Below are 21,137 nucleotides of genomic sequence, written 5' to 3'. Positions count from 1 at the left end.
AGAAAAAAGAAAAAAAAGAAAAGCTGTTTCTTACAGTGTGGTTTAAAAAATATATATATCCTAACTTCTTTTACAAAAGAAACAAGTATTCCATGTTGATATTGTCATAAATTGCAAAAGTTTTATTGTAGAAATGATTTCTAATGGAATTACTTTTGAAATAAACAAAAAGGCCCTAAACATGTGACAAAGGGTTCTCAAATAAAAGATTAAACAAGCATGAAAGCAAGATGTTTGAATCATGCGAAGTGTGAAGTTGCCTGTTTAAATTGCCTGGAGAAAATGTGGTCAAGTGGATAGAGTTTACACTAAAAATGGACAATTGTGGGAGCAAATCCAAGCCTCTCACTTTTTAGTTGTAAGAATTTCAACAAATTATTTAATATCTTTGAACATCAGTTTTCTCACTGCAAAATGCAGGTGATAACTGCTATCTCAGAGGGTGCTGTCGGTGCTAAAGGGAGGTGATACACAGGAAGTGCCAGATAGGTAGTGGAGCTCAGTACTCTTGTTGCTGTTCTGCCTTCCCCACCCCACCCCGCTTTCCTCTATGTATTTTAACCAGAAATGAACACTGGCAAACTGTAAGGAGACCAAAGGCAAAGATAAGAGAAACTCATTAAATAAATTAAATACATTTTCTTTATAAATGTATTTTAAACTAAGCTTACCTAATGCATTACATTTGGATTTAGTTTTCTTTTCTTTCTTTACAACTGGAGATTTAACTTTCATTTCTTTCTTTTTAATTTCTTTACTTTTTCTCATAGTGAAGTCTTTGTCATTATCTTCGCACTCACTAAAATCAGAATCGTCTTCAGAATCTTCACCTAAAACAAAAGATTACATGTTTCAGTTTTGTTATAAAAAGTAAGGCTTCTATGGCCTTGACTTTACAGCTTTTGCACTAGATTCTTATAAAAATTCTTAAGCCATTTCCTGTGTGAAACACTGCAATTATGGAGAGCATGGTTCTGGGTTTGAATCCTGGCCCCTCCACCTACATGTTGTTGTGACCTCAGACAGGTTGCTTGCTAACTGCACTGTGCCCCAATTTCCCATGTATAAGGTGGGAATAACCATAAAATCTACATTACAGGGTTGTTGTGTGGATTAAATGGGTTAATATAAGTAAAGCATGTACAATAACATCTGGCTTACAGCAAGCAAATTAGAATTGTTTGCTATTACTATCTTCTACAATATATACACTGAGTGGCCATATTATTATGATCTCTAAATGCATAATAATCTAGCCACTCAGTGTATTTGTATCTCAAATGGGTACCAAAAGTATTCTAGACCTTTACTGGAGATCAACCACCTATTTGCCCTGAGCTTTCTATCAGCCAGTGTAATGGGGAAAATTGATCAGGTGCACAATTTATAGTATCTTTGATATCAAATAAATAAGGTACTAAAGAGAAGTACACTGAGTGGCCAGATTGTTATGCATTCAGAGATCATAAGAATCTGGCTACTCAGTGTATATAAAAGCCAAATGCCCGGAATGACTGGTCTCTATGACTGGTCCAATATGGGCCCCGATTGGCCTCCTGAACCTCCCTCTACCCCTCCCCCCTGCCAGCTCACTCCTGATTGCCCCCACCCCCCAATTGGGGGCAGGACCAGCTGGCCAAAGGCCTGTGGCCTAGCCCCAATCAGCCCCATCAGGGCAGGACAGCCAGACCCCACCCATGCACAAATTCATGCACCAGGCCTCTAGTTCTCATTATAATTTCCCATTAGTAATCTTTACTTTTGATTTTACCAGTTTAGCTCAGTAACTTTTGAAAACAATGGAAAGATATAACATTAGCTACTCTTTCAAAATGATAACCTTGGTGGTATTAATAACAATACACCTTCCCTTAATCACATAAACTTAGCATTCTAGAACAGAAATACATTGGGAATTGAGGAGACTAACCATATGACAACAAGCTTAATAGATCCTATATAATGAAAGCCTAATATGCAAATTGACCGAATGGTAGAATGACTGGTCACTATGATGTGCAGTGACTCCTCAAAGGGAGGTGACCAGTGGCTGTGGTGGGGGTAGGGCTGGCAAGTGGGTGTCACCAGGCCAGCTAAGACAGTTGCCAGCTGGGGAGCCCCCCTCCCCAATCGCATCACCAGTCACCTCACAGATTGGTCCTGACACTGGCCAGGCCTAGGGACCCTACCTGTGCATGAATTTCATGCATTGGGCCTCTAGTAATGCTATACAATTTCATTTGGGACATACCTTTAATTTCCTACAAAATCTTATCTGGGATGATACAAACCAGTGATATAATGTTAAGTTAAGCACAGATACTCTGGGAAAAAGTATGGAGAATACTTAATAGTTAAGTGCTACATGTTTACTGCAAAAGATATAGACCACATACAAAAAAGTATTAAAGAAAAATAAGGTCCACTCCCTAATCTCACCACTCAGAGATAACCACTATGTTGCCTACCATTTATAATCTCTACCTATCTATATGAAATATATTGTATATAAAAAATACATGAGAAATTTCAAACATATACAACAGTAGATAATAAACTGTTCAACAATCCTCAATATTTTGATGCATTTGTTTCATCTACCTTTTCTTCTTTTCTCATCCCTTTCCTTCTTGGAGTTTATTAAATCTGAAGTACCGTATCATTACACTCTATATACTTCAAAATGCATCCCTAAAAAACATGGGCTTAAAAAACACACAATGTCATTATCATATCTATCAATTTAATAATAGCTTCTTGGTATTACCTTCTATCCAGTTTATATTAATCACTTTTTATATAGAGTACTATCCCCTCTCTTTTAGGATCCTCATATCTTTGACATGTTGCAGTAACCAAGTTAGTTGTCCTAGAAAACATCCCACATTCTGGATTTGTCTGTTTTTCCTTCCTCATGGTGTCATTTAATTTGTTCTTGCATTTTCTGTGAGCTGGAGTTTCCTCAGGACTGAATTAGAATCAGGCTCACCTTATTATTTTTTGGTAAGAATACACTTCATAGGTGATGCTCTGTATTTCATGTTATATCATATCAGAAAGCACATAATGCGGTTGTCACACTCTTTGTTGGGTCAGTTGATACCAGCCTGAATTCTCCACTGTAAAGATCCTCATCAACCTCCTAAAGATCTTTGCCTAAATTAACCATGGTCATTATGGTCTTCAAATTAGAATTTCCTTATTCTAACATTCTTTCCAAACACAAAGAAAATGTTTTGTTGTTTTTTTTGTTGTTTTTTTAATATATTTTATTGATTTTTTACAGAGAGGAAGAGAGAGGGATAGAGAGTTAGAAACATCGATGAGAGAGAATCATCAATCAGCTGCCTCTTGCACACCCCCTACTGGGGATATGCCCGCAACCAGGTACACGCCCTTGCTGGAATCGAACCCGGGACCTTTCAGTCCGCAGGGCGATGCTCTGTCCACTGAGCCAAACCGGTCCCGGCAGAAAATGTTTTAAAAGAGCAATCAACCCACATATTTACATGATGATTATTGTTATATGGAATTAGCCATATAAGGCCAGCAGATGTCATAAAGGTTATCATAAGTAGCACCTTGCAAAATCAAGTTTTTTCCAAAGTCCCAAAAAGATCTAGGTTCAGAGGGGCAAGTAGTGGAAAGTAGTGGAAAGTTTGTAGTGCAAGTAGTGGAAAGTTTCTCCCGAAGTTTAGAATATAAAATCCAGGAGGACAAAACTTCCTGTATATCCAACAGTTCTGGTATCGCATGTGTTCTTTTCTTGGCTGGAGAGAATAAACAGTAGGAACTGAGTTTCTCTATTGATCAAGCTTATTGAAAAACTAATAGCCCTGCAAATCCGTACGCCAGTATCTCTACGGTGCCCGGCCGATCGGTGCCTGCTGCCCAGAGGCCCTCCGAGGCAGGGGTGGAACACTTGCCCCATCGCCGCAGCAATGAAGCAAGAATTCCGCCAGACCGCTCATGCTGCCCGCTCTCAGTGGACACTCCCCTGGGACTAGGGGACTCCGGTGGGGCTGAGAGGACTGGGCTTTGCCAACTTGTATCTATGGGTGCTGCCATCTTTGTAACAGAGTGATGGTTAATTTGCATATTGCCCTTTTATTAGATAGGATGACATCCCACTGATCTTCATCAGTCAACTGAGAAAGCAGTTAAATAATCTGGAGCTCCCAGAATCCCAAATTATTAGCAAGCTGGATTAGGAAATCTGGAAGGCTCAAACATCAAACACTGAGGTTATAGATTCTGGGGATCATTAAATTTTTCTTAAGAAAAGTCTTATGTTCCCTCTAATTTGCACTTTTCTTTTTCAACTAAAGTTCACAGATGAGCCTTTCTCTTCTCAACTAGGGTAAGCCAACGCAAGGAGAAGCTGACACTTACAGAAAAGAACCCTGCTAAACAAACAAACAAACAAACAAAGCCCCTACAAGGTTGTCTGAACTGAACTGATAACAGTTGTACATTCTAGTATAATAAAAATCAACTCTGAGGAGTTTGGAGAGTTGTTCATCATACTGGGTTTAGGATGAATGAAAATAAACTGACTGTATTGCAACTTGAAGTAAAATAAGCAAGAAGAAATATGTTTGTATTTCAATTTAAGGTATAGCAGGCTTGGCTGGAGTAGATTAGAAGGTCTACAAGACAGTGTAAAGCTTTTGCTTTCTTGGGTTGGAGGACAAAAGAGGAGTCAAAAAATTAGAGGCAATGAAAAAATTTTGCTTGAAGCTTAGTTTGTATATCCACAGCACAGGTTAGAGGGCAAGTTATCACTTCTCAGCTAATGAGCTAGCTCCCTGTAAGGGTCGAAGGACTGCTTCTCAGGACTGGGCCACATGTCTTTTTATAGGGAGAACAGCCATACTTATAGTTTGGTGGAAGTAATAAAAATGAACAAAACAAATTAGCTCTCAAAGATCTAAAGGAGCAGTCATTTTAATCTATAAGTGACGCAAGAATATCAAGAACTTTTGTATCTTGCAAAAAAGAACTTAAATCTTTAAAAGATTTTAAAATTGATTTTTAGAGAGAGGAAGGAAATGGGAGAAAAACATCGATATGAGGCAACATCACTTAGCTGCCTCTTGCACACCCCCTACTAGGGATTGAGCCCAAAACCTGGCATGTGCCCTGTCTGGGAAGCAAACTGGCAACCTTTCAGTGTATGGGATTATGCCCAACCAACTGAGTGGGCTACACCAGCCGGGAAACAGAACCCAAGAATTTCTAAGCGTCTATTACTGCATAAACTACTAGCATCATTTTCTCCCAATGTCTCAACCAGGCTAACATCCAATAACTCAAACATTCCATTAATTGACAAATAATTTTTATCACAATGGCTTCCCATTGTAATTATTCTCCTATTACAGTTAAAACAACCCTCATTATCAGAATTTCAGTAAAATTACCATTTGATAATCATGTTTTCCCGAAACAACTACAGGTCTTGAATCTAAGGAAAAATAATTTTCAGTTAGGAATATTTTTTTCCGTTCTCATATCCAGAATAACTTTGGAAGCACACATATTTCAACAAATGTTTTCTTTCCTGTTTTTCATGTTTTCTATATCCCAAATTACTGTTCAACTGTACAGAACTCAAAATTAAAATAATTCTCTCAAAACTATGACTTATAAATCATCTAAAAAATATTTGCTTATGCAAAATTGAGTAAGAAAAAAACCTAGAACCAAGTTATTCACTTTTTAAACTCATTATTTCCTTTAAAATGTTTTAAATTATGGTTAAAAAAAAAAAGAAAAAGAAAAAGAAAAAACCCATAACATAAAATTTACTAACCTAAGCATTTTTAAGCATACAAATCAGTAGTGTTAAGTACATATATTCACATTTTTGTGCAACAATCCTCCAGAACTTTTACACCTTGCAAAACAGAGATTCAGTACCCGTTAACTCTCTATTCCTTCTTCCCCCAGTCTCTACTAATCACCATTCTACTTCTGTTTCTATGAATTTGACATTTTGGAATCCTCATATAAGTGGGATCACAGTAATTGGCTTATTTTACTTAACATAATGTCTTCAAGGTTTATCCAAGGTATAGCAGGAGACAGGACTTCTTTCCTTTTTAAGGTTGAATAAAATTTGCCGAAACCGGTTTGGCTCAGTGGATAGAGCATCGGCCTGCGGACTAAAAGTTCCCAGGTTCGATTCCAGTCAAGGACATGTACCTTGGTTGAGGGCACATTCCCAGTAGGGGGTGTGCAAGAGGCAGCTGATGGATGTTTCTCTCTCATCAATGTTTCTAGCTTTCTATCCCTCTCTCTTCCTCTCTGAAGAACTCAATAAAATATATTGGGGGGGGGGGGGGGAAATTCCATTGTATGTATATACCACATTTTGTTTATTTATACATCATCAATGGATACATATTTGGATTGCTTCCATTTCTGGGCTTTTGTTAATAATGCTGCTATGGGTGTTCAAATATCTGAGACCCTGCTTTCAGTTCTTTTAGATATATACCCAGATCTGGAAATGCTAGATCATATGGAAATGCTGCTTTTTAAATCCTCACCTGAGGATATTTTTTCCATTGACTTTTTTAGAGAGAGTGGAAGGGAGGAATAGGGTGATGGGGGGTGGGGTGGAGTAGGTAAGAGAAAAAGAGACGGGTGGGAGAAAGGAAGAAAGAAACATCAATGTGAGACACTTGGATTGAGTTATGTGCCTCAGTTGGAGCTGGTGAATTGATCCTGCAAACCAGGTATGTGCCCTTGACTGGGAATAAAATCCAAGACCCATCAGCACAGGTCATTTGCTCTAACCACTGAGAAACACCAGCTAGACTGACAGTTCTATTTATTATTTTTTTTAGTAACTGCTATACTGTTTTCCATAGTGGTTGCTTCATTTTACATTTCTACCAATAGTGCATAAGAATTCTAATTCCTCTATACCATTACCAACACTTGTTATTTTCTGTTTTTAATATCCTAATAAGTTATAATGTGAAATCTCATTGTGTTTTTGATTTGTTTATGTCTAAAATATAGTGCACATAATACTCAAATATTGACACTGATTAGTAATGTTTAGCCTCTTTTCATGTTTTGGCTTTTTGGCCATTTGTGTATAATCTTTAGAGAAATGTCTATTCATGTCCTTTTAAGAGTTTTATTAGGGTTTAGGGTGAATGAAAATAAACTGAGCAGTTTTATGTTTTAAATTTTTTGTTTTGTTTTTTAATACTAACCCAAGGATATTTTCCCATTGATTTTTAGAGAGAGTGGAAGGGGAGGGGGGAGAAAGAGAAAGAAAAGCATTAATGTGAGAGGGATACCTCGATTGGTTGCCTCCTGCACATGCTCTAACCAGGTCAGGGCTGGAACTTGCAACCCTGGTATGTGCCCTTGACCAGGAATCAAACCATTCGGTGCTCAGGCCAACACTCTAACAGCTAAGCACATTGTCCAGGGCCAAAGGCAATTTTAAAGTCACTATTCAAATCTGGATTTCCATAAAAACTTACTATTATAAAATTGTTCGAGAGATTATCTGAAATTGGAATAAAAATAACACAATGGTAATCGTTTTAAATATCTATCACCCATTAGAAACATAACTCACAAATTCCAAAAACTCAAAAAGCAAAGCAAATGATTTCACTTCTACAATAAAAACATAGCCAACGTTTTGGTCCTTGATTAATTTTGCTAGTTTGCTAAGTAGTCTTGTAATTTATAACTTCAGAACTATTTCCTGTTTTTTCTGACAGGCATGCATCAAATAATGATAATAATATTCTGGGGGTGTTACAATTATTATCCCTGGAAAAGACATTGAAATTGCCAAGTAGGTATTTTGATTATATTGTGTGTATTTTTTAAATATTAAGTAACCTTTAGTTGGGAAGCATTTAGTCCATGCTCTACTATGCTCTGGTATTTTCTTTCACTGGCTCCTACTTTTTGGCACTTCACTTATATTAGTGGTTCTCAAAGTAAGATCCATAGACTACCTGTTCTGGGATTTCCTGTCATGTAGAAGGGCAGGAATTGGTTAATATTGGTTAACAAGGCAGATTTCTTGGCTCTACCCTGCCTTTCTCTTCTTCATGGCTCTGCTATGGTGGCACTGGACACATTATGTATAGCAGGTCTTAAATAACATTGTTCTGTTATTCTCTTGAATAACGTTGTTTTGTTATAATGTTGAGATGCTACAGAAACTTAACTCTTGTTTATATCAGTTAGCCCATGGTAAAATTGGTTTTATTTTACATCATTTCGCTTTAAGTAAGAACTTACCATATCTGATTATTGTCCATTCCCCTCACTCAAATTTAAGCTACTAAAGGGATTTTTTTTTTCACTGCTGTATCTCTGATGTCTACAATATAGTGTACATAATAGGCACTGAAATATTTGTGGAATAACTGTGGATTAGCAAATCTATTATTGTTTGTCATTTATTATTTGCTAACAGCATGTTAAAATCTATCAAACCATATCATCTGATTTAGAATAAATTGATGGAATTATTCATTTTAATCTTTAGTTAATATTATGATGTACTATCAAAGTCACTATGCCTTCCCATTTACCCTACTATCTGAATGAGTCTGAAAACAACTGTCAAAATAAAATATAGATTTCATATCACTTCTATCCAAAATATTTCATTAATTCCTATTACTTACAGAAAGAAGTCTACACTTCTTGGAATGGGTCTGAGATGTTCTATAATTTAGTGCTTGCCTGCCTCTTCAGCCTCTTCTGTGATATTCTCCCCTGCAGACCTCACTTGTCTATCCCCTTATTTATGCCTATCAGTCAGAAATGCTATCTTCCCTCTGTAGTCTGCCTAAATCCATTTTTAAGGCATGGCTTACAGGTCATCTCCAGGTAAAGCTTTTCCCCCAAATACCAAAGCTGAATTCAGTTGTCCTATGTGTTCTTCAAGTTTGTTTTTAGCACAGCACTTTACATACATTAATGGTCTCTGAGAACATTTTACTGAATTTCCATGGAATTTGGAGGCAGGATGTAACTTACCAGTTGCAAAGTCTGGTTCGGAGTCATTCGCACTGTCACCATCACTGCCTTCCAAAAGAATCTTCCTCTGCTGTACCACAGCTTTAGATGCTGCTTTTCTTCTCCCTTGAGCGCCATGAACATCATCTTCCTCAGTTATCTTATCCAAATCTTCAGGCAGGCATAAAAATCAATGGAAAACTTTCTGTGACAGGCAATATTTACAGAAGCGAGAATAGACTCCAATTACATCTGCTGTTTTAATTTTCCCAGCTTCATCCTTACCCTGCTTCTTGTAATATACCACCGAGCCCAATCTGAGTTAATCACAACACACCTGTCTCCTAACAACAGAGTATGGTTTAAGTCAAGAACCCAAAATGAGAGTCTTTCCCCAAGAATTTTCAAACTGAAGCTGGAAAAATACAGCCTCTTTCTTCAGTGGTCAACTGCTATTGGTTAGAAGCTATAAGTAGGTACTCCTGACCCTTCATCAGGAACTAATTGGATCTACAGTAAGAGAGAAGAAAACCAAAGAGAGATGAAGAGAACCTTGACAAAATTAAAGACCTTGGTTCTAGCTACAGTTTCAGGAATTAAAATACAAGATGGAAAAATAGCATTGTTGTAATAAACAAATATTGTCACTATAAAAAAAACTTACCTCATGCTCGCTTCGGCAGCACATATACTGAACACACACACACACACACACACACACACACACAAACAAACAAACAAACAAAAAACACCACCAAAAAAAAAAAACTTACCTAAATAATCACTGGCTACACTGCAATTGGAGATATGGGGAGACTTATCCATTGTTTCTCTTTCACTATTGTCATGTTTTTCACTGCCTAAATATAAGGAATAGATAAGTACCTTAATCAACCAATGTCTAGAAGTAGGAAGATTAGAACTAAATGTAATAGCATCCAGATATATACAAGTGATCCAAACTCAGACTAGCACTTTACTTGGAGAGGCAGGCATAGTGTTAGGAGTTTAGGCTCTGAAATCAGTTAATCAGGCTTAAGTTCAAAGTCAGGTTTTACCAATTAAACTGGCTATATGACTAGGGGAAAGTTGCTTATCCTCTCTAAGACTTAATTTCTTCATCTATAATATGGAGATAAAAATAGTGTGGGCAATTCCCCTGGCCGGTTTGAATCAGTAGATAGAGAGTCAGCCTGTGGTCCACAGGGTCCCGGGTTCAATTCCAATCAAGGGCACATACCTCAGTTACAGGGTTCTACCCAGCCCAGGCCCTGATCGGGCCCCATGTAGGAGGCAACCAGTTGATGTGTTTCTCTCACATAGATGTTTTTCCTCTTTTTCCTTCTCTTTTCCTTCCACTTTCTCTAAAAATCAATGAAGAAAGTGTCTTCAAGTGAGGATTAAAAAAAATATATTTTTTTAAATAGTGTGGGAATTAAATGAGGTTATTATGTGGGATTAAGTGTCAATCACATATGAAAATTGCTTGCTGTAATACCCAGTACGTAGAAAACAGTCAGTAAATCCTAATCTATAAAAAGCTAGGGGCTGTCATGACAGAAACAACCAATGGATGACCGAACACAGGCTGCGTGGGGTGACAAGGCTAGCAGAGGGATTAGTGATGGGTGACTGAAAGACTAAACAGCAAGCTGAATGGGGCAACCAAGCCACCAAGGGGGACAGCTGGGGATGACCAGGCCAGTGGGGGTGGCAGTTGGGGTGACCAGGGTGGCAGGGGTTGGCTGTTAGAGGAGATCAGGCTGGCAGGCAGATGAGCAATTATGGGCAACCAGGCCTGCAAGGAGGGGCAGTTAGGGGCAACAGTCTGGCAATCAGAGGCAGTTAGAGATTATCAGGCTGGGGGGGGGGGGCAGTTAGGAGCGAGCAGGCAGGCAGGCAGGCAGGTGAGCAGTTAGAAGCCAGCTCCTAGATTGTGAGAGGGATATCCCAGGGACTATGCCTAAACTGGCAGTTGGATATCCCTTGAGGGGTCCCAGAATTGAGAGGGTGCAGGCTGGGCTGAGGCGACTTCCTTCCCTCTACCCCTCCACCCTGTGCACAAATTTTGTGCACTGACCCTCTAATATTAACTATATTAACAATTATTTCTATGTAGGCATATCCATGTTTTCACTCGCATAAAGACTCTTCAATCATTATAATAACCTTAAATGATCTAAAGTATTTTAAGAGAACTTTAAGTCATGATAATTGGTACTGTTAAATTGCAGTGCTATAACGTATGTTATTCTACTTTCAAGGAATACCTGCTCTACATTCTACAATCTCTTTTAGGAGATGAATTTCACTTTTTCAATTTCAGATATATGACAATTAACGTTTTTAAATTTCTTTGATTCCTGATTACTAAAAGGCCCATTAGTCAACAGTCTCATTTATTTTCAAATAGAAAATGATAGTGATTAAAATCTATACCCTTACATAAAATAGGCTAAAAATATCCCCCAACATAAAGGAAGTTAAGCCAAAACAATGTAATGCAAAATAATTTTTAAAATATATTTTTATTGATTTCAGAGAGGGAGAGGGATAGAAAGATAGAAACATCAATGATGAGAGAGAATCATTGATTATCTGCCTCCTGCACGCTCCCTTCTGGGGATCAAGCCTGCAATCAGAGCATGTACCCTTGAATGGATTGAATCTAGGACCCTTCGGTCTGCAGGCTGATGCTCTATCCACTGAGCCAAACCAAGTAGGGCAATCCAAAATTATTTTAGAAGTTTGAATGTCTCATCCAGCATTAATGATTTCTGCCTCTCCAGAATATCAATATTGCCACCTACTGCAGTTGCCAGAAAAGTGAAAGGAGAAAACTCCAGAGAAATCCAGAAACCATAGATCCTTTTAAGTCTACTGAGCTTGCTAAACAAATTAATACTGTTAACCTTTGTAAATAATAAAAATTACTATCATTAGGTCATGTTTAACTAATTTGAGTTTTGAGAGAAAGGAGGTAGATTGTTAGGATTATATAGGTCAATTCATTTGATCAAAAAATGAAATTTTCACTATATAAAGGTGCAATTTGCACATCTGAGTGCATATTTATTTTGGGTGTTAAGCAGAGATGTATTATGAATGAGATGTATACAGCAGAATAAACAATTGAGCCCAATTATACCCTCTGCAAATTGCACTATTTATGTCCAAAGTATTGAAATTTATTTTCTCTGTGAAGGCTCATCCAAAGAAATAATTACAAAAGCAATACGAACCTTATGGAAATAAATATATAGAAAGTAAAGTTACTTTCACCTTGAGACCCCTCCATATCAATGGTGACTGTTGGAAGTTCCTTCGTTGATAATTCCAGTGCGACTTGTAAGTCTCTCTGGTAGAGTTTGTCATCTAAAGCCATCCTAGAGTAGACACGCAAATAATAATGAGTTTTTTAAATTATTGATCTCAAACAGAAAATTTGAAGTTTTCCTGAATTACTATTTAAGAGCGGCTAACCTTACAAAAATGTTTTTAAACAATAATTATGACCATAATCGACCTTTAAGGATGACTTCTAAAATGTCACAATGTCATTTTATAGCTATCAGAAGTTTTGAAATAGGAGCAGCATGTGCTGTACACTTACTGTTTCCTTTTACTGTCTGTCCTTTCCACTAGTTCCACTCTGGTGGGAAGCACCAGCTCAACACAGAATAAAGACTTGGCTCAAACATAATTTCCCCTTAAAAATCTTACGTGACCTCACCCACACGTCCTTAGATAGCTCTTTTAGGTCTTATATTTAATGTAAAAACATTTAATTTGTTCCTCCCAATCTAGACTTTGACAAATATTTCACCAAGTACTTACAAGTACTGTGTATGAGGCACTGCACTAGATAGGATACAAAAGTTCAGTAACACCTCGATATAATAGACTAATTCAGGTGAGGGGGTATCTGTTAAAGCTGAAAGTCCATTATACAATAAAGTAGGTTTTCTGAATGAGTATGTTAAAAAATTGACAAATTAGTTTACCTGTTTTTTACTTAGGTAGACATGTTTGTGTAATTAAAATTAAGTATGTATGAAAAGTTTAATTTCACAGAAAAGTATTTTGTAGGTTTACTGTAAGTTTAAATTTATACTGGATAGGTCTAGTAAATGTGTGCACTCACAGTCACTGCGAGTAAACAAATATAAAGGGCTGGGGTGTGGCTTAGCACATATGGGAACATCAGCCTGCACACATTAAAACTACTGCAAAAAGTCACACCCTGGGACAATAGAGCCAATTTCCTCGAGAAATACCATGTGATCACGTGCTAATCATTCCCTGAACACTGTTTACAAGTGGTGACTCCTAGATTTAAATATATAGACTAAAGATGTACATATGTAGTATTGATTTATGTAGGTGAAATTACTATGGTTTTGTCCAACAAATGGGCTATTTGCTAAAATTTGTTAAAAATAACCATGAATTATCTCTCTCTCAAGAAAAATAACCATGAATTAATAACAAAAATTAACCTGTTATTTAATTATGAGCACATCTTGGTTAAAAGCATTTTAAAACTAACAAAGTGTTCATTTGCACATATGACATATACATTTCAGAAATTTTTGTCTGTTAAATCTGAAGTTTGTTAAATCGAGGTCTGAAAAATCAAGGGTTTGCTGTACCATCAAGGAGTCTATAATAAATGAGGGTGAGGAAATAAGACAGACTTAAAAATTATCCCACATAAGCAGATTATTATGTTTCCTATTCAAGATGGTGAAAAGTGCTATGATGTGTGAGAGGAAAAGAAATCAAAAACAGATAAGGAAAGATTGCGTGAAGGAGGAAATACTGGAGTATATCTTGAAGAATTTATTTTTTTAAATAGCAACTTTGAGATGTAATCCACATAGCATGAAATTCATCCTTTTAAAGTGTACAATTCAGCAGTTTTTAGTGTATTTACAGTTATGAAACCACTATAACTTTTTTATCACCCCAAAAAGGTATACATAGTATTTACTCCCCATTTACCTCTACTTAGCATCTGGCAGCCACTAATCTACTTTCTGTTTTTATGGACTTGTCTATTCTGCACTCTTTGTGTTAATGGAATCATAAAATATGTGGCCTTTTGTACCTGGTTTCTTTTCATCAGCAAAATGTTTTCAAGGTTCATTCATGCTATAGTATATATCACTACTTCATTTTTGTTGTTGGAAAATACAGTATTCCACTGTCTGAATATACCACATTATCTTTTTATCAGTTGATAACATATTTGAATTGCTTCAATTTTTTGGCTATTCTGAATAATGCTGCTACATTCACGTACAGGTTTTTGTGTAGTCATAGGTTTTTATTTCTCTTGGGTATATGCCTAGGCTGGGTCATATAATAACTGTGTTTAACATTTTGAGAAACTGGTACTCTGTCTTCCAATGTAGGTGTACCATTTTATATTCTCAGCAACAAATGGAGAGTTCTAATTTCTCTGCATCCTCCTTAACACTTATTATTGTCTGTCTTTCTTTATTATGGCCATTCTAGTGGGTGTGGAGTATTATCTCATTGTCATTTTGATTTGCATTTCTCTGATGACTAAGGATGTTGAGCATCTTTTCATGTGCTTAGTGGTCATTTCTATATCTTTTTTGGCAAAATGTCTACTCAAATATTTTGCCCATTTTTTAAAATATATTTTGATTGATTTTGTACAGAGAGGAAGAGAGAGGGATAGAGAGTTAGAAACATCGATGAGAGAGAATCATCGATCAGCTGCATCTTGCACACCCCCTACCAGGGATGTGCCCGCAACCAAGGTACATGCCTTTGACCGAAATCGAACCTGGGACCTTTCAGTCCGCAGGCCAACGCTCTATCCACTGAGCCAAACCGGTTTTGGCTATTTTGCCCACTTTTTAAACTGTATTATTAGTCTTTTTATTGTTGAGTTGTAAGAGTTCTTTAAATATTCTGGATACAAGTCCCTCATCAATTATATGATTTTATCTCCCATTTGTGTGTTTTTTTCACTATATTTAAAATGTAGTCCAAGAAGCTCAAAAATAGAAACAAAACAAAGAGAGAGAAAAAGGTAAAGAGAATGACATGGATTACATTTCTCTTTGATAATTAACTTTTCTCATACTTGTAGCAATAAACCATTACATGCCCCATTTTCCATATTCCTCTTCTAGTCTTCTAATCTCTATATAACATGTTTTGAGCCCCTCAGGACTTCCCTCACTCTCTCTTGGTACTAATGAAATTCCAGAAATAGTATAGAAACTGTAGGATTTTCTCACTGCTGAACAAGTCTTAACAATATAAAGAGATAATACCTTTTATCTGCTGAAAACTGTTTTTAAATTTTATAAAACTGTCCTTACAAATATAGTTTTTAACAAAGTAGTCTTGTAAGACTTGAGGGCTTCAAAGACAGGTACAAGATCCTATAAAAGTAAGCTATAACCACCAAACTTTCTAGGTATGATTACCTTAATATTTAAATGGATATTTGCTTACATACTTGTGAATTTCTTTAAAAAAAATTTTTTTTTAAATCCTCACATGAGGATATGCTTTATTGATTTTTTGAGAGAGAAACATTGATGTGAATGGGAAACATCAATTGGTTGCCTCCCTTATGTGCCCTGACCAGGGATGAAACCCACAAGCTAGGTGTGTGCCCTGATGGGGAATTGGGAATTGAACCTGCAACCTTTTCATGTATGGGATGACATTTCAACCAAATGAGTCACCGAGCCAGGATTGTGAATTTCTTTTTTAAGTCAGAAAGTGATTAACAGTACAACCCTGTTCTCGCTAAATAAAATCATACCTATGACTCTGCTCAAGCTCTCATTTATACCAAGATTTCGAATCTGTTTCTCTCTCTTCTTAAATTTAAATTCTTTATTGTTTAAAGTATTACATGATTCTCCTTCTCTCCTCTCCCCGATCAATTTCTTCCCGTCTGCTCCTATCCCCCAGCACATGCCCTGACCCCCCTACTGTCTGTATCCATTGGTTATGCTCATATGCATGCATACAAGTCCTTTGGTTGATCTCTTACCCACTCACTCCCTCCCTCCCCCCCATCTTCCCTCATAGGTTGGACAGTCTGTTTGATGCTTCTATGTCTGTGATTCTATTTTTGTTCATCAGTTTATGTTGTTCGTTATATTTCACAAATGAGTGAGATCATGTGGCATTTATCTTTCTCTGACTGGCTTATTTCATCTGTTTTTCTTTTAAATTAATGTCACATATTTACTGCATATCTTACCTCTCACCTTTTTTTAGGAGTTTTTTCTTGTAATGGGATGTCTTCCTTCTGGAGATTCTTCAATTTGGGTTTTGGTTTTTCTAGTTTTAACTCGTTTGGTGTTCTGGATTTCTTATTTAAAGGTCCAGTTGCAGAAACAAAATCATCATCATCTACTATGTGTGAATTAAAAATAAAAGAATATATAAAATCACTTTTTTAAGTAAGAAATAAAATTATTTTCTTAGTTTTGAAACTCATTATTATGTTTGTTCAAATTATAAGGTTAAGCAAATTATTTAATTTCTGCAATTTAAAAAATATAGTTGGCATATTATTTGTCTTTATCCTCATTCATGTTTAATTTTGTTTTAGTGAACTTTATTTATCAAAATGTCAACCTATCAAAAATCAAGTCACTAAAAAGCTGGTATATCTCTGTTGCACTCAACATAAAACTGCTGCTGTAGCTTTTAAACTTACACATGACACATGCATGCATACTTTCAGGGTATATGTAGTATTAAAAATATACCTTAGTATATATTATGCTTCTTCACATAAGAATATAATAACTTGTGACTTCCCCCACACCCACCCTATGTAATGTTTGGAACACAACCAGCAATTTATAAATATTTGGTGTGAGATAGATGAGAGTGATAAAAAGCTACAAATTATTTATATATGAGGCAAAATGCAAGAATTCATTCATGGGTGGGTCCAGGATGGGGTGCTTGCATTGTCGCCATGGTGATGATGCAGGCGTTCTGCACCGCCCCAACCTCTCCAGGCCTCTAGGCAGCATGGGAAGGCGGAAAAACGGCTCCGGGTTGGAGCGAAGGTGGTGCCTGCAGCCAAGGGAAGGCCCGTTCTTGCACGAATCTTTGTGCATCAGGGCTCTAGTATATCTATAATAATAAAAGCATAATATGCTAATTAGACAGGATATCCTTCCACACGTAGCCAGGGCTGCAAGAGGAGCCCCTCCTGGGTAACAGAGGGAAGCCAGTGTTAGCAGTCGGGGGAAAGAAGGCCTACTCTTGCATGATAGGCCTTTCCTGCTGGCCTGATACATCTGTACATTTGAATGTGTAAATTATCTACACTAATAAAAGCCTTAGGGGAAATCAGGGGAGGGCAGTTGGGGGCAATCAGACTGGCAGGGGAGCAGTTAGGGGGCAATTAGGCTGATAGGCAGAAGTGGTTAGGGGCAATCAGGCAGACTGGTGAGTGGTTAGGAGACAGCAGTTCTGGATTGTGAGAAGGATGTCCAACTGTCAGTTTAGGCTCAATCCCGCAGGGATCCTCCTAGAGGTCCCAAGTTGGAGAAGGTGAAGACCAGGCTGTGGGACACCCCACCCCATGCACGAATTTCATGCATCAGGCCTCTAGTATACATATAAAAGGCTAATATACAAAGAATCCCCTCAGAAGTTTGATCGGGAGACTGATCACTCGCTATGACATGCGTGTGCTGACTACTAGAGGGTGGTGTGGAATGAAGGAAGCCCTGGCCGGCAGCCAGCAGCTGGGGAAGGGAGTCCCCAGCAGACTGCTAAAAGGCCCCGATTGGCCCTGATTACCTGCCAGGCCTAGGGACCCTACCTGTGCTCGAATTTTATGTGCAAGCCTCTAGTAGTCTATATTATTTTCTCCTAAGTCTTAGACCCACTTAAGGCTATGCCCAAGACAAAAAAAAAAATAATAAAAAAAATTAAAAAATCCTATCCCAAAACAAAGATTCCTTCAAACTTCAAAGTTACTAAGTATTTGATTCACAAAAATCTCTTATGGTTTGAGAAGTACAAAACCTGCTTCAAAGTATAAGATAGTCTAATCCCATATTTATTGAACACTTTTTATTAATTAAATTTGTTGGGATGATACTGGTTCACAAAATTATACAGGTTTTAAATGTACAGCTCAATAAAAAATAATCTGCACCCTATATTGTGCGCCCATCACCGAAGCACTCTCTTCCTGTCCCCATTTCCCCCACCGTACCCACTTCTACCTAACCCCCACCTCTCTTCCCCTCTGCTTATCACCACACTGTTCACTGTGGTCTGTGTCTGTGTTTTGACTAAAATTCCCTTAATAGGAAAGATAAGTAAATAGGGCATAGCTTAAACCTAACCTTTCTTCAAAGTCTTGTTTTATTATACAATTAATGGGCATTTCCCATGATATTCTATAACACCTTTGTGTTTCAATAAAAAGGAGTCTATCCTCCAAAGTGAGGAGTCAAACCTCACTTTGAGAAACAGGGATTTGCAGTAGTTTTGACCTAAAGAACTACCTTACCTGACCCTCTCATTTATCACTTACCTACATATTTCTCATCAATGTAATTATCAGCATAATTATCCCAAATGCTTAAAAAATTACTTTTCCAGACCTACCTCATATGCAATTGGGTAATATACATTTACATTTACTAATGTACACATTTATACATTTCTGAGGAAATAAATTTCCAAAACTTTAAACAAAATAAGAATCACTACGTACCATCGCTTTCAGAGTTGTCAAACTGTGAGTAATTGACTGGCTTCTTATTCCTATAACCAACACAGAAATTTTTCATTTACACATATGTGGAAAAATAATTTCCTTCCTCTAGGCCAGTGGTCAGCAAACTCATCAGTCAACAGAGTCAAATATCAACAGTACAACGATTGAAATTTCTTTTGAGAGCCAAATTTTTTAAACTTAAACTTTTTCTAGCGCCACTTCTTCAAAATAGACTCACCCAAGCCGTGGTATTTTGTGGAAAAGGCACATTTAAGGGGCTAAAGAGCCACATGTGGCTCGTGAGCCACAGTTTGCTGACCATGGCTCTCGCCACTAAATGAAATGGTCCTCTGCCAAATTCCCAAGTGTGAATGACCTAGTATGTCAGTTGCTCTTTTAAGTAAAAACAGTTTTCTATGAAAGAGACTAGTACAGCTCACAATTCAATCTTACAAGTGGTTTTCCTTAAGACAATTGTAGAAGTGTTCTGTGCATACTTCTAATTTCCCATACAGAATATTAAAATGAAGAGTATTCTTATTACTCTCCTACTCTTTGGAGTTAAAGAATTTGAGAGCTGAATATAGAAATTCTGAGATTGAATAATAGTAAAATAAAATCAAAACTTAAAACAAAGTATGCTCAGCCTGACTGGTGTAAGTCAGTGGTTGGGCTTAGACCTAAGAACCAGGAGGTTGCAATTAGATTCCCTGTCAGGGCACATGCCCAGGTTGTGGGCTTGTTCCCCAGTGTAGGGCATGCAGGAAGCAGCTGATCAATGATTCTCTCTCATCACTGATGTTTCTGTCTCTTTTTCCCTCTCCCTTCTTCTCTGAAATCAATAAATATATATTTTTTAAAAGTTCGCTCAACTACCTATACATATAAAAGCCTAAGCGACTGGTTGACTATTTGACCAGTTGCTATGACATACACTGACCACCAGGGGGCAGACATTCAACACAGGAGCTGCCCCCTGGTGGTCAGTTCGCTCCCACAGTGAGAGTGCTTCTACACTGGCGAGTGCCACTATGGCAGTGTGAGCCTCTCCCAATCGGGACTAAATGGGCACAAGCCCAAGGCAGGTAGAGCTGGGCCTGGATAAGTGAGAGTGGCATGGTGCCAGGCCAGGTTCAGGCTCCTCCTGAACCTGTTGTGGCCCTGCAGGCCATGCGAAGGGACCCCACCATTGCACAAATTCATGCACAGGGCCTCTAGAAATGATATAATTCTTACTGCTTCATCAAACACACTCTTAAGTGAAACTGGCATTTTCTATTTTTAATTTATTTTTTACTATGTGTAGCAGTAAGAGATACAATGACTACTCCCACAGTTTGGTGCCATTGCCTTGATTTGTGCTAAGACACCAGCTCTTTGACCACCACTGCAGTGCAAATGACAGAACAATTAAAAACAGCAAGTGCCCTTGCTGGCTTGGCTCAGTGGATGGAGAGTCAGCCTGCGGACTGAAGGGTCCCAGGTTCGATTCTGGTCAAGGGCATGTACCTTGGTTGAGGGCACATACCCAGTGGGGAGTGTGCAAGAGGCAGTTGATCAATGTTTCTCTCTCATTGATGTTTCTGACTCTCCCTCTCCCTTCCTCTCTGTAAAAAATCAATAAAATATATTTTAAAAAATAAAAACAAGTAATGGCTTAGTATTATTATGAAAATAGTTTTAACCTCATAAACCTCCTGAAAATGTCTCAGGGACATGGAGGAGTCCACAAATCTTTGCTTCTTGGATGCTAAACTTAACATGCTGAAAACAGTACTCTTTCTAAAAAATATATATTTCTATTGATTTCAGAGAGGAAGGAGGAGAGATAGGAAGATTAATAATGAGAAAGAATCATTAATTGGATGCCTCCTGCACATCGAACCTGAGCATAAACGCCAACTGGGAATTTAACTGTGACCTCCTGGTTCATAGGTCAATGCTCAACCACTGACCTATGAACCAGGCCAAAATAGAATTCCTGAGCCCCACACTTCCTGACCCTGTTCCTTTTCTTAGTCTTCCCCACCGCACCAGTACAAAGATATTCAGTAGTTCAGACCAAAAATATTGTAAAATCATCCATGGTTCTTTTTCCCTTACCTCCCCATCAACTTCCTCAGTAAGTTTTGGCAACAGTACCTCCAAAATACATCCCAAATTCATCTGTCCCATTTCATGTCCACGGATAATAACATCCTAATCCAAACCAATATTCAATGCTATAATAGCCTTCTAACTGGTTTTCCTGCTCCCCTCTGGTTACCTAATCTCCCATTCGTTCTCCACCAATCAACTATATTATAGAGCCAAAATTAGATTTCTCTCCCCTATTTAAAACTATTGACTTCCATTGCACTTAATAGAA

The 21,137-nt window shown here is 37.6% G+C and overlaps 1 protein-coding gene across 9 annotated transcripts in view; it reads right to left on the bottom strand.

Moving 5' to 3' along the window:
• The window catches only part of RAD51AP1 (RAD51 associated protein 1), a 32,913-nt gene that overhangs the window by 10,677 nt on the left and 1,099 nt on the right, over nt 1-21,137 (bottom strand). For 5 of the 9 annotated variants that reach the window (XM_084880354.1, XM_084880358.1, XM_084880352.1 and 2 more), the window contains exons 2-7: nt 18,767-18,816; nt 16,281-16,428; nt 12,295-12,398; nt 9,786-9,872; nt 9,034-9,183; nt 672-830 (exon numbers count right to left, since the gene is read on the bottom strand). In XM_084880354.1, the coding sequence (XP_084736480.1) occupies nt 672-830; nt 9,034-9,183; nt 9,786-9,872; nt 12,295-12,398; nt 16,281-16,428; nt 18,767-18,816 (698 nt within the window). Of the gene's footprint in view, nt 1-671; nt 831-9,033; nt 9,184-9,785; nt 9,873-12,294; nt 12,399-16,280; nt 16,429-18,766; nt 18,817-20,278; nt 20,377-21,137 lie in introns of all 9 variants that reach the window. The other 4 variants (XM_084880355.1, XM_084880357.1, XM_084880353.1 and 1 more) reach the window with 3 other exon arrangements.

Source organism: Pipistrellus hanaki, assembly GCF_964339955.1.
Source record: "Pipistrellus hanaki genome assembly, chromosome: 3".
NCBI classification, from domain to species: domain Eukaryota; kingdom Metazoa; phylum Chordata; class Mammalia; order Chiroptera; family Vespertilionidae; genus Pipistrellus; species Pipistrellus hanaki.
The sequence above is the reverse complement of the archived record's forward strand: the minus strand, read 5'-3'. Positions and strand labels throughout refer to the sequence as shown.